This window comes from Notolabrus celidotus, chromosome 2, assembly GCF_009762535.1.
Source record: "Notolabrus celidotus isolate fNotCel1 chromosome 2, fNotCel1.pri, whole genome shotgun sequence".
Lineage (NCBI taxonomy): Eukaryota > Metazoa > Chordata > Actinopteri > Labriformes > Labridae > Notolabrus > Notolabrus celidotus.
Window position 1 is genome coordinate 4,669,742 of NC_048273.1, and position 16,986 is coordinate 4,686,727.

At 42.3% G+C, this 16,986-nt stretch overlaps 1 protein-coding gene across 2 annotated transcripts in view; it reads right to left on the reverse strand.

The window, feature by feature from the left end:
* The window catches only part of dennd1b (DENN/MADD domain containing 1B), a 182,549-nt gene that overhangs the window by 20,387 nt on the left and 145,176 nt on the right, over positions 1–16,986 (reverse strand). For both annotated transcript variants that reach the window (XM_034675967.1, XM_034675968.1), the window contains 4 exons: positions 9,196–9,286; positions 5,607–5,647; positions 3,247–3,282; positions 1,526–1,582 (listed from right to left, as the gene is read on the reverse strand). In XM_034675967.1, coding sequence (XP_034531858.1) covers positions 1,526–1,582; positions 3,247–3,282; positions 5,607–5,647; positions 9,196–9,286 — 225 coding nt within the window. The remainder of the gene's footprint in view (positions 1–1,525; positions 1,583–3,246; positions 3,283–5,606; positions 5,648–9,195; positions 9,287–16,986) is intronic.

A 16,986-nucleotide genomic window follows, 5' to 3' on the forward strand; every position in this document is an offset into this window, starting at 1 on the left:
CTCAGGAAAATCACTTGAGCTTTCAAATAAGATGCATATTAATATATAAATAAATATATGTTAATATTTGTGATCTGTTTGAAAGATTTTAGACCCCAGTTGTCAGAGATACAGACGCAGTTTTAACATCTAAAAGCAGTGAGAGATTCAATATTAGCCTCCTTGTTCTCTTAGAGGTTACAGACATTAGACTCAACGCAGCCTCTCTGATGAGTTTAATCTCAACATGTTTGTGCCTTGTGTTGTATATACTGGCACATTATTATCATCATTATTATTTTTAAAGTTATATTTTGGGCATTTTTGTCTTTATTTGATAGAACAGCTGAAGAGAGACAGGAAACACGGGCAGCAGAGAGCGGGGGAAGACATGCAGCAAATGATCGCAGCTGGGAGTCGAACCAACAACCAGACTATCGCCTCTGCACATGGGGCGTACTTAGACCACAATACGTTTAATATAGGTAACCTGAGCCAATCCTAAACACTGTGCTTTAATTGTGAATAATCCGCTGCAGAAAATAGTCCCTCAAAAATGCATGATATCTGTGTTTCAGCAACGTTTGCTTAAAGCTGCAACACCCAGTGTCTCAGGAAATCACTTGGGCTTTCAAAAAAGATGCATGTTAATAAATAAATAAAAATATATTAATATTTGTACTCCGTTTAGAGATTTTAGACCCCAGTTGTCAGAGATGCAGACGCAGTTTTAACGTCTAAAAGCAGTAATAGAAGAACTCATCACATTAACAGATAGATTCAATATTAGCCGCCTTGTTCTCTTAGAGGTTACAGACATTAGACTCCTCTGATGAGTTTAATCTCAACATGTTTGTGCATTGATGTCCTTGAGTAGACATCTGTGGCCGGCAGCCACATAAATGAACTGAGAGTGATCCAGAGAAAGTTGAATTAATTAATTGGTGTGCTTGTGAATTCATTTATGAACGTGCACGAAATCTGTTTAACTTCAAAATCAAGTAGATATCAACACCTCTGTTTGCCTCCAGAAGAAGAGTGCGTGTGTGTGTCTCTCTCTCTATGTGTGTGTGTGTGTGTGTGTGTGCAAGCCATTACTGCGTTCCCTCCTTGTTCATCATCAGTGCCTTCTCTCCTCAGTTTCCCACTGACAGATCAAACTGCTATTGCCTTATCAAATCCATCAGGCTTATGGAAACATACACCTCGTTACATTAGCTTTGAGGAAATCACAGGCTCACTGATGAAATATGCAGACAATAAAAGACAAAGAGGGGCCGGGGCTCCGATGACATGACAGGCCATAGCCAGAGGGGCGTTGGTTAAAAATGTACAGCCGTGAACAAAGCGCTAAGCAGGCTTCAGCAGTCATTAAAGGCCCCAGCGTCGGAATCGCACTCTCCATGAAAAGCAGCCTTCCTGTCTGTTTCTATGAGGGGGGCATGTGTCTATCTGTGCGCCTCAGAACTGAATATGTGCACAGAGAGTGTGTAAGTGTGTGTGTGTATGTGTGTGTCAGAGAGGTGTGAAGGTCCATGCTGCTCACCCGCGCTTTAAGTCTGCCCTTAATGTCCCGGATGCCCCTCTTGGCATGACTCTTGGCCTAGGAGGGAGAAGAGAAAAAAAAAAAAAGCACACACACACAATTTCAGGCACACACAGATTACTAATCAAAACATGTTGCATTAACATTCTGCTCAGGCTTCATGTAACATCAAGAAATGCTTTGATCCCCGTGGCAAAAACATGGAGACAAAAGGCTGGATGAGAGAGCCGGGCGCACTAACAGGAGGCAATAACATGAAAGGGCACACTGACCACCTATTGTACAGGAACATAACGACGCTGCACCGCTCAGCAAACAGGGACTTCCACCAACAATGCACACGTTCTTAATCCAACTCAAAACACACACATTTTCATTATATCTATTTTACCATTTAAGGCTTTTATCTAAGATTAAATCTGTTTTATTTAGTTATACATGCTTTTATTTTGATGTGTCTGGATGACTGTAATGCACTTCATGTAGGGGTTAACCCGACCTCCCTGTCTCCGCCACAGCTAGTCCAAAACACTGCTGCTTGTCTTTTACACCCATAAGTGAGAGCATATTACCCCCATCTTTGCCTCCCTCCACTGGCTCCCTCATTTCAGGATTCATTTTAAGATTTCAATCTTTGTTTTTAAATATATAAAGTTTTAAAACCAGGCTGTGGCCGTGCCTTCTCAGCAGTGGCCCCCAAACTGTGGAACAAACTACCCCCCCTCATGTTAGATTGACCACAACATTAACAACCTTTAAATCACGCCTTACAATATATTTTTACTCCTTGGATTTTAACCCAGCATGAGAGCTGTGTGCTCTCTGTCTCTGTCTGTTCTTTTATTGGATTTTAATTTGCTTTTACAGCATTTTTATTTTATTTTTTATTATTTATTTTACTTTTTTGTGTTTTTTCTTTTTACTATTTTTTTAAAAGTGTTTTATTATATTTTATATTTTTCTGTTTTATTCTCTTACAGTGTTTTTATTGTTGTGTAACGTGAGGGTTCAATGGGTGATCGTTGGATCACTCTATTAATAAGAAACAGCAGGATGGAGACGGATAACTTTCTTGAAGCACTTTACTTTTTAGCACACTGGATCGGCATCACAACACACCTCCTTGTCACTCTATCACATGTTTTAGAACCAACCAATGAGAGGCCAGGATGACCAAGCTCCAGGTAAATGTAATTAGAACCACAGAAGCACATTCAACATGTTTGGTCCCAACTAGATGACGCTGTAGAAATAATTATAACAACATACATACACAAATAATAACTTACATAAACTTGTATGTAAATAGTTACCATGTAAATAATATAAACATATTTTAATCTTAACTCAAATTCCAAACTGTCTTTCCTATTAAAGCTTAAAGTTGTTTTTATTATTTATTGTATTTAATTATTTGATTTATTTATTTATTTTTTACTATTTTTTAAGTGTTTTATGATTCTTTTATTTTATTGCATTTTATTCTCTGACAGTGTTTTATGTTCTGTGTGTTTGAATTTATTTTACCTCACTGTGCAGCACTCTGCTAAACTTGATTGTTTTTTTTAATGTGCTCTATAAATAAAGTGGATTGGATTGAATATCTGTAAACCTCCAAGATGTCATATTCAGTAAAATTAAGGAGGGTTATTTTGCATTAGGAGATCGAAGTGACACATGTTGAAGAAAACTGTGCATTAAGATACATTAATGTCACTAACCTTCGTCACAGCGGTGTTGAAGAGGGCTCCTCCTCTCTGTTAAAGACACAGAAAATGAGAAGTGAGTCATTTAGAAGCATTCAGGGTGAGTTCTCACAACAGACAACCTTTTTTCTTAACATTAAATAGTCAACATGCATGCATACAGTTATAGCTAGGTAGAAATGTTAACATTTATTGCATCGATTGCAATCAAAATGTCATAAATATTATTAATTTAGCACAAGCTGAGGTTCAAAAGTAACAAAAGATAATGGATAACTTGTTAAAACATGTTCGTTTTCTGCTTTATGAGATTTTTGCATTGATTTGTAATAAAAATAATAATCAGAATAATCATAATCATAATAATAATGGGGGGCTGTTTGCCTAGTGGTTTAGGCGTGCCCCATGAACAGAGGCTATAGTCCTCTTGCAGAGGTCACAGGTTCAATTCCGGCCATGACAATGTTCTGCATGTCTTCCCCCCGCTCTCTACTCCCCACATTTCCCGTCTCTCTTCACCTGTCCTATCCAATAGAGGCTAAAATGCCCCAAAAAGTTTAACTTAAAAATAAATAATAATACAAATAATAATAATAAAAACACTTTATCTATATAGGACTTTTCTTAGTAAAGTTACAAAGTGATTCAAAACAAAAATTCAGAAAAAAAGCAAATAAAAAGAGTAACAGTAGGAGATCAGAAGACAGAAAAATTGCCATAATTTAAGAGCTCAGAAAAGCCATCTTATTTACACTACCAGTCAAAAGTTTGGAAACACCTTCTCATTCAAGGGTTTGTATTTATTGTAATTATTGTAAACACTGTAGATTAATACTGAAGACATCAAAACTATGAAAGAACATATATGGAATTATTTAATTTTTTAAAAAGTGTTAAACAAAGCAGAATCTGTTTTATATTTTAGATTCTGTAAAGTAGACCCCTTTTTCCTTCATGACAGCTTTGCACACTCTTGGTATTCTCTCAGTCTGCTTCATGAAGTGGTCTCCTGGAATGGTTTCTAATTAACATGAGCCTTGTCAAGAGTTCATTTGTAGAATGACTTGCCTTCTTAATGTGTTTGAGACCATCAGTTGTGTTGTTCAGAGGTAGGGTTAGTACACAATGGATAGTCCTATTTGACTACTGTTGTAATCCAGATTATGGCAAAACCAGATTATTTCATAGTTTTGATGTCTTCAGTATTAATCTACAATGTTGGAAATAATTAAGATAAATAAAAACCATTGAATGAGAAGGTGTGTCCAAACTTTTGACTGGTAGTGTAGGTGGTACAGCTTATTTCTCATGTCATAATTATTTAAATTAAGCCCCATTGTCATGCTCCCTCTGCAGCTTTAGAAAGTATTGTAACACAACATGTGCGTACGAAACGTTGACAAGAGACAGCGCTTGGTTTCGCTGAGCCACGATAAACTGCATGATTCACATTCAGGAGGTTTTTATTTAGCTGCAGCCTAAAAGCGACAGAGGGGCCTGTGCGTGATTGATTTGTACTTTGAGTTCTGCAGACTGACATTATGGCACCAAATATCTCTCTGTGCCTGTCTTCTTCTTCTTCTTCTCCTTTTCTCTCCGAGTTCTCTCAGCGTCTCAACTCCTTTCCTCTGTTTGGTCTTTAGTGTAAGCACAAAGCGCCGGCTAAACGGCTAAACAGAGTAAATGGCAGACAGCGTTTCAGAAGTCGGCGCAGTGAGAGGAGGAGAGGGGCCGAGGTGAAGGCCCCTCTTATAGATCCCTGTCAGTCAGGAAATGTGAACTTTAACAAACCTTTGAAGAGCACTCTAGAGAACTAATTCAGCCTTTGCTGACGGCATGGGGAGAGAGAGGGAGGGAGAGATAGTCGGAGAGAGAGAGAGGGAGGGAGGAGGGGGGGCTGTGACAGAGATGAGAGGAGGGAGAGATAAAGAGAGAGAGATAGGGAAAGAAAAGAGGAGGAGGAGGAGAGAGACAGGAGAAGAAGAAGGAGGGAGAGATCTGTGTTCTTGGGTCGGTTCAGCGGAGTAACGCCTGTGTTTGCTGCCAGATCAACATGTCATGTCGGAGGACGTCTTGTCACGTCAAATCACTTCTGTCTCCATCCCTGTCTGTCTCCACTGTCCTGCTGCACGCGCCGCTTCACACACCAAACACGGCGCTCCAGCCGGATCTGTACATTCAGGCGCCCGCCCCCCCCCCCCCCTCCTCCCCCCTCTTCACTCCAAAGGCAACAGCACGACTTCAAACACTGAGTCGTGTCAATCACGCTTTCAATTAAATATAACTCGGGAATAAAATGAGTGAAACATAAAAAAAAAAAAACACGGCAGAGATAAAAGCACTTAGGTTTGAGACGCAGGAGAGTCTGTGAATACCTTTACTGTGTGCATCCACTGCTGGTAGGACCTCGAATTACCTGGAGGGATTTATGAAACACAGGGAATATGAATTAATCATTTGCACCCAATAGCACCGGATTAACATTGCAAAGAAAAGGTAACTATTGATACACTCAGACATTTTTAAATTCAGACAAAACCTTCTGTATCGAACACTTTCAAAACACACTCTAAAAATAAACATGGTTTATATTTAGCATTATTTGTGTTCCCCTCAGTTATAACTCATTAACTGTTGCATGTAATGTTCTTCTTTCTAGTCGTGTTGCAAGAGAAGAATATTCCAGCTGACAGTGTGGGTTTAGGTTAGCATCAAAAACTGATGAACCCAATCATCTCTGCATGCTGGTTCTTCGTCTTTGTCACTCCTTGTTTTTATGAATCAAACCCTAACTCCTTTCATCGGGATAATGTAATTTGTCTGAACGCTCCTGTGGGATTTCAAAGTTCTGATGTTTCGTGCACACGAGTCTTCACGTGTGTGCCAAAACATAATCAAGTCTGTCATCAATCTGCTTTCATCTCATTGAGTCAGATTTACAGGAAACCTCTGCAGCGGTGTCATTTCTTCAGTTAAACAAAGAAAAAACTGAAATGATTGTTTTTGGAGGAAGAAAGGTTAAAGGTTACTGCTCAGCTCCAATCTGCAACGGTGAAATGTTCAAACCAAGCCAGAAACCTTGGTGTAGTCTTAGACTCAGACCTTCATTTCAGCAGCCACATTAAGACAATTACAAAGTCCGCCTACTATCACCTTAAGAATATATCAAGGATTAAAGGACTCATGTCTCAGCAGGATGCAGAAAAACTCATCCATGCATTTATCTTTAGCAGACTAGACTACTGTAACGGGGTCTTTACAGGACTCCCTAAAAAGTCCATCAGACGGCTGCAGCTCATACAGAATGCTGCTGCTCGAGTCCTAACAAGGACCAACAAAGTAGACCACATCACTCCAGTTCTTAGATCCCCACACTGGCTTCCTGTCTGTCAGAGGATAGACTTTAAAATCCTGCTGATGGTTTATAAAGCCCTGAATGGTTTAGGCCCAAAATACATTGCTGATCTGCTGCTGCTTTATAAACCACCTCGACCTCTGAGGTCATCAGGTACTGGTCTGCTTTCAGTCCCTAGAGTCAGAAGGAAACATGGTGAAGCAGCGTTTAGTCATTATGCACCACATATCTGGAACACACTCCCTGAAAGCTGCAGGTCTGCTCCAACTCTCACCTCTTTTAAATCAAAGACTAAGACTTTTTTATTTACCACTGCCTTCCTATTTTAGATTATTTTAACTCACTTTAAATTAAAATTTTAATGTAATTTTTAATATATTTCTAATTTTCCTTTTCTTTTCTGTTTTATTATATTTGTCATTTTAATTATGTTCTTTTATGCTTGTCTGAATGTTTCCAATGCTTTTAATGTTTTAATGTAAAGCACATTGAGTTGCCCTCGTGTATGAAATGCGCTACACAAATAAAGCTGCCTTGCCTTTGAGGATTTTTAGAACCATAACGGTCGAGATGCATGTCAATCATAGAGGAGACAATGAAACGGCTGTTTGATACATACTGTTTAAGGAGCCGTGTCCACTAGCGCCTATTCTCTATTTAAACTCCATGTGACTCAGCGTCCTCATCGTCTGCTGATTTTTGTCGTAGCGCTCTCGGATGAAAACAGTCCATCAATGCCGCTTCTTGTTCAACAGCCAATCAGAATCAAGAAGAGGCTGGACTTCTGATACCAGCTTAATCAACAACAAAAAAAGGCAGAGGTTCGTACGAAAGAGAAAGTTATCCCACTTAATTTTTCGAGGTACAAATTTGAAATTTAGACCTGCTAATACGGCTAAGCCACGATTTTTATCAATAGTTTTACAGTTTATGGTTGAAATGCTGTTGAACGAAAGCGAGTATGAAGCCTACAGAGCATTTTAAAATAGACCTAGTGGACACTACTTAAGGCCGGATTATACTTCTGCTTCGCCCCTAAGCAGCAGTGGGCGACACTGACATGAGCACTACATACTTGTGCATCGATGTGTCCGTGTCGCGCAGCAATTCTCCGCCAAAACACCTGAGGGCAGTGTGGTCTCTCTGATAGCCGGTCGCCTGCTTCCGGCCCCGCTACGATCTCTGTTTACTGTTCCACAGAGATTCAGAGCGTGTTCTGTTAATCTACAGCTGATACATGTTACTGTTTATCATACAGACATGATTACATGAAGAATAGAGAGGAGGAGATGAAATGCATGGCCGATGTGCGGTCGATGAGCATGGATCTGAGAACAATGCTGAACACAATGCTGCTGAGCCGACCAATCACAGGGCTTGCGGTCCGCTTCAATTCAACACGTAGTTACATTTTGGAGGAGGTGCGCGTCAGCTACATGCATAGGCCTACGTGGACCTCCGGCAGAGGCTAGGCCGTGGATTTCATACCTAGCGACAGGAAGCGCTCTGAAATTGTGGTTGTGGGTGCTCCTAGCACTAAAAATGTTCCTTATTTTGAAAAAAAAAATAAATAAATCCTTATTTACTTTTGTGCATTGCCTTTACATTGCTTGGCAGTACCTGCACCCAAATGGACTTGAAGCACTTTGTTACTCTTACTGATCTTGTTTCCTCTTGTCTAGATCTTTGCTTGTGTTGTTCTTGTTCTCGTATGTACGTCGCTTTGGATAAAAGCGTCTGCTAAATGACATTGTAACATTGTAACATTGTAAAAACGGCGTTAGTGTTGGACAGCTGCCTGAGGATTTTATTCTAAGGGAAGACACCTGTCTCTTTAAAGTTTTGATCCTGGCATGTAAGAAAGCAGTCACAAGGAACTGGCTGAAATGTGCCCCCCCTCAATCAGGACAGTGGTTGGGCATCATCAAGGAAATAAACTCCACTGTCATTATTTAAGACTGAAGGCAGGACTATATGAACAACGCTGGGCAAAATGGACTACATACAAGAGACACTGCTCACCATTATCCCACCTGGCTTGAATATGAATGTCAGACACTGAGCTGTAACCTCCCTAAGTTATCATGTCTTGTCTTGTTTTGTTTTATCGTTCTGTTTTATGTGAAAAAGTAAAAAAAAAAATATAAAAACAGCATTAGTGGACACGGCAGCTGATCAAGAGTCACTTTAAGAATAATTCAAAGCCTACTTATATGAAACATGATCAGATTTTGAAGGGAAAACACATTTTATCAGTTCATTAGCACCACAATAACTCATGTTGTCACAGTGTTTGATGGAGAAATTTAAAACAGGGTTCAATTTGGATCAAACTTCATATTCAAATGATATGAAATAAATCTAAGAGCATTCATTTTGCTGTGTATGATCTATTACATTCAATCATGGTAGTTTTTGGAGACTTTTTGTGCATTAAATAGCACGACTTGTCAAAGAGAAAGACTTCTCTTTAAAGGTCTCCACTATTTTTGTGCGCTGCTGTTTCTTCTTACTTCTTCCTCTGTACCATTACCTCTGCCTCTTGCATGAAATACAGCAAATACAAATAATGTGGCTAATTGATGGACAGGTCGGGCAGCTCTACTCACTTCCACAGAAGCCCCCCTCTGTGATCTCCTCTTCAAACACGTCGGAAAAGCCACGGCCTGCGTTCAATTTGGCCAGCCGTCCGTCGATGAACTGCAACCATAAATTACAACGTGCTTATTAAAGAATGGAGGAGAGAGAAGGGGAGGGGAAGGGAGGGGAGGGGGGGGATGTGGACACACTTAAACAAACACACACACACACACACACACACACACACACACACACACACACACACACACATCAAGATTCAAACACTCTGACCACAGCGGGGTGTTATTAATCCTACCTGACAGAAACTACATCCCAAGATTAGGTGGGCTGCAGGTAATAGGGATTTGGTAATGTGGAGCAGGTGAGGGATTAAGGCGGCAGACTGCATGCTGCACCCTGTCTGAGACATGAGGAAGTTTCATTTCCTCCCTTTTGTAACATGGAGCGCATAAAAAGCCCATCACATAAACATGGAGCTAATAGCCAAGACAGCTACACATTTCATGAGCATGGTTGCAAAAACCGCATGAATATATCACGCTAGTTACACACACACACACACTCACACACAACCACTTCGACATGTGCTTGTGTGTTGTGACTATGACAAATATCTGATGAGTTTTTAAAAGCCTTCTGCAAATAAAATCAGGGCTGACAGGAGGAGGGAAAAACAAATGCTCCACCGATGATGGTTTTATTCACATTTCTTGTGATGTTGTTTTGTTGTTACCTCCTCGGAGCAGTTTACAGGCGCAGTTGTGTTAAAAACCATAGCAATGCATTTTTTATTGAAGAAATATGAATCTCTGTAAATACTCCACTTGAGGAAAATCTTACGTTAATGTAGCTCCCTCAGTCACACACATGGTTCGCTGTTTTCTATTAGCCAAATGTAACCACACAGACCCCTGAGTTGCTGTTGGTTTCCTGTCTCATCGCTTAGAATATCAGCAAACCTCAGCAGGACAATAAAAGTTTCCAGTAAAATCATTGGGCAAGACATGGCAAGACTCTGCTGTGAAAGCTGTTCTGCTTTATGTTTCAATTTTGTGTTCAAACTTGATTTTTTTTTCCATATCTTCTGAGTTTTTCAGAGAAGCGTACGACCAGGGAGCTTATTTCCAAGTTGTTTACATTTCATCCTTTAAATTAGACTACTAGTCTAACGCTGGACTTCCACCAGATCTTTGTCCAGTCTGTCTCTGATCCACTGTGATCCCATAATGTAGTACAGAGCAGGACCGCCGGACAGCTGGAGTCATGTGACCGAGGTTTTCCCACGGTAATCACTGAATCAAGGATTCTCCTCCTCCTCCTCTCCTCATCCATGTTGTCTTTCTGGTCCTCTGAAAACCTCTGACCTGTTGACTCCAGGCCTGGCTCCGCTCATCATGACTTTGGTTTGTTGTTGTTGTTGAAGTGAAATACGATCTGGTGATAACACAGAGTGTTTTATTCTGAAAATTAACCGGATGTTTTCATTTTGTTTTGGTGAAACCTGACTTCCTGTCCCGCTCCATCTGCTCTGTTGAGATTGATGCGTCGTGCTCCGGCATCCGGCAAAATCAAGTCTTGTGTATCTGATCCAGAGGGATCCGACCTGCCGGATCAGAGACGCAATGGAGTGGATCCAGTGGAAGTTAACACAGTGACTAGAATATGAACCTATCAGGTCCGGTGCTGTGATGGTTCGAAGACAGGCCGGACACGGATCTGGTAGAATTTGTCCGTAAGTGTAAGAAAACACTCAGAAAACTGTCCAATATATTTAATTTGACTTAGCACACTGACCTCTTGCACGCAGCGAAGACGCCTAAAGATGAGCAATCCACATTGGCTGCTTCACTTGTTGTCTTTAACTGAGGAGTCTTTTCCATAAACCAACACTCCTTAAGGTTTATCGCCTTGATAGTACACCGCTGTTAGCTTTAAAGGCATGTATTTGACATAATGACGGAGAAAAGATGTTGAACAGTAGCACTGCCAGCCAGATACACCCTTCCAGATATCCCAGCATGCTTAGAGAAGTGTGGCGTCTGTTTGCAATACTCAATGACTGAATTTTCAGACAGTGCATGTGATGGGTCCGCACCATAACATCCACATGCCTGTGCTGGTTACACATTTCTTTGGTTGAGTTTGCCAATTTAACCAGTCTACAACTTCATCTCTATTTTCTAGATCAAAACGCCTCCAAAATGTGCAGCGCTATGAGATGCCATCTGTCATCTGTGCCTGTTTACATCCGGGTAGTAGAGCATTGTGTCTTCTTTGTGCATGCACCAACCGTGCATGCAGCCTGTTACAGTCGCTCCTCTTCTTTCTGATTTTTCTTCTTCTCTTTCTTCATCATACATTTTTCTCTGGCAGTTTGTTGAAGTTGTGACCTCTTTTGGCCTTCTGTTGGTGGTTGAGCTGAAGCCGACCGGCTCATTGGCCGAACCGTTGGATATTCCTGCAGAACTCTTGAGATTTAGGACACACAGGGCTACGAGGGAGGAGAGCTGGTATAAGAAGACGGAGGTTTATGGAGAGGAGATAGAAGCCGTGTCTCTCCTGTCTCATCATGGGCAACGTGAGATCTCTGGCTAATAAGATGGACGAGCTAACAGGACTAGCCAGGAGTCAGACGGAGTTTTAGGGATGTAGCATGGTGTGCTTCACTGAAACATGGCTGCATCAGGATATTCCCGACCACAACGTCTCCATTGACGGCTTCCAGACTGTCCGGGCAGACCGGGATAGCAGCGAGAGCGCTGTGGGCCTCCGACCAAATTATCTGCACAGGGAGATCTCACATGTCATACTGGTAGCTGTTTACATCCCCCCTCTGCCAACCCGACTACGGCGTCCAACGTTCTCAACGCTGCCATAGCCAGACTCCAGAGAGACCACCAGAGGGCCCTCTTCCTGATCTCCAGGGACTTCAACCATGTATTTATTTTATAGCAGTAGCCATTGAAGAGAGCAGCAAACCTGGTCAGTGGTGGGTGGCTACACTCCAACTTAGAGATTTCAGGCCGACATTAATAAAAATATTAACAGTAAGTTTAACTAATGAATAATTCTGGTGCTGACTATCGAGGATGTCTACGCATACATCCCTATTCCAGTGAGCAACAATGTCTTCTAGTATCATTTCTATGTATGATATTGTTGAATTTAATGCAAAAATGTACTTCAACTACAGAATGCACTAATTAACAATCAACACCTCCCACCTTTCAGGCTTCCTTTGTATTTTAAGAACAACAACACATGGTGCATTATTCTCTTTAATGCTAAAACTTGACAGCAACATACTGTCAGATAATTTCCAAGCCCTAGCAAACCCACACCCACCTCTGCAAGTGTGTCCAAAATGTAACAACAGTGTAGGTTGTTTTTGGGTGCATGTCCTCAGGGAGCGTCTGCTAACTAGCGACCGACACGGCCATCCGCTCCTCCGGTCAGAAGAGCTGGAAACTCATCATTAGATCATTTTAATGAGAGGTGAGACTGCAGGTTCCAACCGCTGCTCCGCTACTTAGCCGGCCCAATTAGTGCACATAATCAACCCAAATCATCACCTCGCCAAAGCCTCCACTTACCACCACCCCCACCACCACCAGACCCCCGACTCCACCCTCCCCCAGCTCCCACCACACACCCCGGCCAGATTACCTGCCTCACTGTGGGCCTTAATTAGACTTTACTCAACAATGGGCGACGGTCTCACACACACACATGACACTTAAGAAACACTTACAGCACACATGGAGCCAATGTGGAAGTACACAAACATGAGTACACAACACATACGCTCATTCGCTTTGTTTAAAGAGAGAAAAGGATGAACTAAGAACAAAAGATGATTCAAACAAAAAGAAGGTACTAAGATTTGGTCAATAAGTACATTTCTTCTTTTGCTAAAGCCTCTGGAAACGTAAATTGAGTATTTAAAATGCATATAGTATATGAAAATTAAATATGTAATAAAGCTTTGACAAAAATCTGAGTGAAAAAACATCCACAACTATGAAAAAACTCTGATCAGAAACAGCTTATTTTACAGGTCAGAGCATTTCTCAGGACTGTGTGGGCGTGGCCTAACTCTTTGATTGACAGGTCAAGAGAGAGTTCACAGCCTGCATGTTTGAGCCGTCTGACTCTGAATCTAAAGACATCAAAACTCCAGAATCTGAAAATTATTCATTGAGTCACAAAATACCTCAGAATCAGGACTTCTATCATTTATTAGTTTTATCACTCCATAGTCTCCGGGGCATCAGGACCATGGGACACCCAGAGCAGAGGAGGCTGAAGTGTAGTATGTGCACGCAGAGGAGCTCGGCTCCGGGTGTCAGACGGAGCTGTTTGTCTAAACTCTGAGCTGTTTGGGGAAAGTTAGTGGACCGGTCCTGGGGAAAGTTAGTGGACCGACCCTGGGGAAAGTTAGTGAACTGGTCCTGGGGAAAGATAGTGAACCGGTCCTGGGGAAAGTTAGTGAACCGGTCCTGGGGAAAGTTAGTGAACCGACCCTGGGGAAAGTTAGTGAACCGGTCCTGGGGAAAGTTAGTGGACTGACCCTGGGGAAAGTTAGTGAACCGGTCCTGGGGAAAGTTAGTGGACCGACCCTGGGGAAAGTTAGTGGACCGACCCTGGGGAACGTTAGTGGACTGGTCCTGGGGAAAGTTAGTGAACCGGTCCTGGGGAAAGATAGTGGACCGACCCTGGGGAAAGTCAGTGAACAGGTCCTTGGGAAAGTTAGTGAACCGGTCCTGGGGAAAGTTAGTGGACCGGTCCTGGGGAAAGTTAGTGAACCGGTCCGGGGGAAAGTTAGTGAACCGGTCCTGGGGAACGTTAGTGGACCGGTCCTGGGGAAAGTCAGTGAACCGGTCCTTGGGAAAGTTAGTGAACCGGTCCTGGGGAAAGTTAGTGGACCGGTCCTGGGGAAAGTTAGTGAACCGGTCCGGGGGAAAGTTAGTGAACCGGTCCTGGGGAACGTTAGTGGACTGGTCCTGGGGAAAGTTAGTGAACCGGTCCTTGGGAAAGTTAGTGAACTGGTCATTGAGAAAGTTAGTGAACCGGTCCTGGGGAAAGTTAGTGAACTGGTCCTGACGGAAATGAGCGGAGCATAAGCAGAACTGCTTTAGCCTCTTCAACTCAACCCTGTCCCAAAATTTCCCCAAATCACTGCAGTTAGGGACAACAGCTAAGGCAACACTGAGGGGAGCTGGCTGAGTCGTCAGGAGACGGTCTGAGCAGGAGCGTAGTTTTGTTGAACATGTTTGCATGTGACTCAGTGTTTCATTTCTGATTGGTTGGATATTTATCATGTAATAAATATCAGGTTAAACCAGCCCCCTTAAAACCCAGTCTGAAAATGTGTTTAAAAACGTAATTGAGCATATTTGAAAAATGGATGGAAGTTGAGTTCTAGTATTTGTACTAGTTTTTAGTATTTACATGTGGTCTGAATATCATAGGTAGAACGTTGTTGTTGATTTGGGTAACCAGAGGCTTTAAACATCCTCAACCGAGACTAGACGTGTTTATACATCCGACTCTGGTACACAGAGTCCCAAACTTAGTCTTCATGTCATCTTGTTTCCTGTTCATCTTGTAGTTGCAGACAGAAGAGAGGAAGAGTTATTCCATCTGGCACTCTGACTCATTCTTGGGCCTGTCACAGTGGGCTACATTTATTTCAACTCAGGAATCACGGAGCTAGAAGTTTGGGTTATGTCTCCACGGGGGTTCGTTAAAGGAGATATCCATATAAGGACGGGAAGGAAATGTAATGTGTTTTGCAACCTGGGTCTTATTTGAGGAAATTTAGCCCATAAACTGTAGAAACTAAAGGATACTGTGGAAATCACATCAGGTAAGACCGTAAGGGATCTGAGGGGAAAGCTGGGTTTTTGGTTTACAGCATGCCATCGTCTTTGTGAGTTACTTGGAGCACTGAAATACAAATTTTGCAGAAATGTCAGAGGCCTGGAGAGCGACTGGAAACACGATTTCTATTCTAAGCCTCTCATGTGCATCATAAAATATAAGCATTGCAAAACATTACTCTCTTAAAAGTGAAGATGTTAAACATTTTGACACACAGCAGAAGATTTTCATTAAATGTGGCAGCTGGTGTCTTTCATGATTCTCCAGTATTTCAGTTTTCAGCCTCCTGAAGTGGACACCGACACCAGACGATCAGATTCTACATTTGCAAGAACACACCTTTCCCCCACTCAGCGTCTCAGCTCCTGCTTCCACACACACACACACACACACACACACACACACACACCCTGAGAATGACGGATGATTATTGATTGATGGGACGCACATTGTCTGCAAAGGCTCCCGGCAGTAAATCATCAAAGCATGAGTCCCCCCCCTACAGACTCAATAAAACTGTGTATGGCTTTGTTTCGTCAATAAGAGGAAGAGACTTCATTGAATCAGTCTCGGCAGCTCCACACACTCTCTCTCTCTCACACACACACACACATGACAGTGTGGAGGAGCTGAGGATGCTTGATAGGAAGCAGGTTAATGTTGACAGGCTTCCTCCGCATTCTTTGGGAGGATATCTCCCACTTGTTCTGTTCCGAGTGCAGGACGGGCTGCTGGGCCGAGCAGAGAAGAGGGTGTTCAGGAACAGACTAGTTAAGAATATCAGACTGTGACACTGTGAGCCAATGTTAATTTCAGGGTCGACTCTAAGTCTACATTTTAAAGATAGTTAGACTTGGGTTGGGAACAACTCAACAACTCAAATCTGATTGGATAAGTGAGATTATTTTCAAACGTGTTTATGCTGGATTTCAGCAGGTAGGTCCTTCAAGAGTTGAGAAGCCCGGACTGCAAAAGCCTGAAAGCCCTTAGTCTTCAATCGGGCTCTGGGAACAATCAGAAAACCTGTATTAGCTGGTCTGGCATGTGACTTCCACCAGATCCATGTCCGGTCTGTCTCCGATCTGCTGCAGTCGGGCTCCTACTCTCCTGTCCGTCAACACCCAAGGGTTGCGTTTTCAGAACACAGCACGGAGCAGGACCGCCAGACAACTGGAGTCATGTGACTAAGGTTTTCCCTGCTGTAAATACTGAATCAAGGATTCTCCTCTCCTCATCCATGTTGTCTTTCTGGTCCTCTGAAAACCTCTGACCTGTTGACTCCAGGCCTGGCTCCGCTCATCATGACGGTTTGTTGTTGAAGTGAAATACGATCTGGTGATAACACAGAGTGTTTTATTCTGAAAATTAACCGGATGTTTTCATTTTGTTTTGGTGAAACTTGACTTCCTGTCCCGCTCCATCTGCTCTGTTGAGATTGATGCGTCGTGCTCCGACATCCGGCAAAAATAGAAGTCTTGTGTATCTGATCCATTGTGTTCCGACCTGCTGGATCAGAGACGCAGCCGGAACGCAATGGAGCGGATCCAGTGGAAGTTAACACATTGACTAGAATAGAAACCTCTCAGATCTGGTGCCATGACGGATCGGAGCAAACCAGACACGGATATGATGGAATTTGGCCATGAGAGGGAAGGCTCATAGGGAGTAAGAAGGTCAATGATAAACTGAGCAGCCTGATCATGTAGAGCTTTAAAATGTATTAAAGTAACTTTGAATTCAAGATGGAAATGATCAGGATCCCTGTGATAGCGGTGATCAACACAACCATCTGTACCATACTTATCTAATCTAATCAATGTTTATCTATATAGCGCCAAATCACAACAAATGTTATCTGAAGACTCTGTCCAATCAGAGCAGGTCTACACCGTACTCTATGTTCTATTATTAACAAA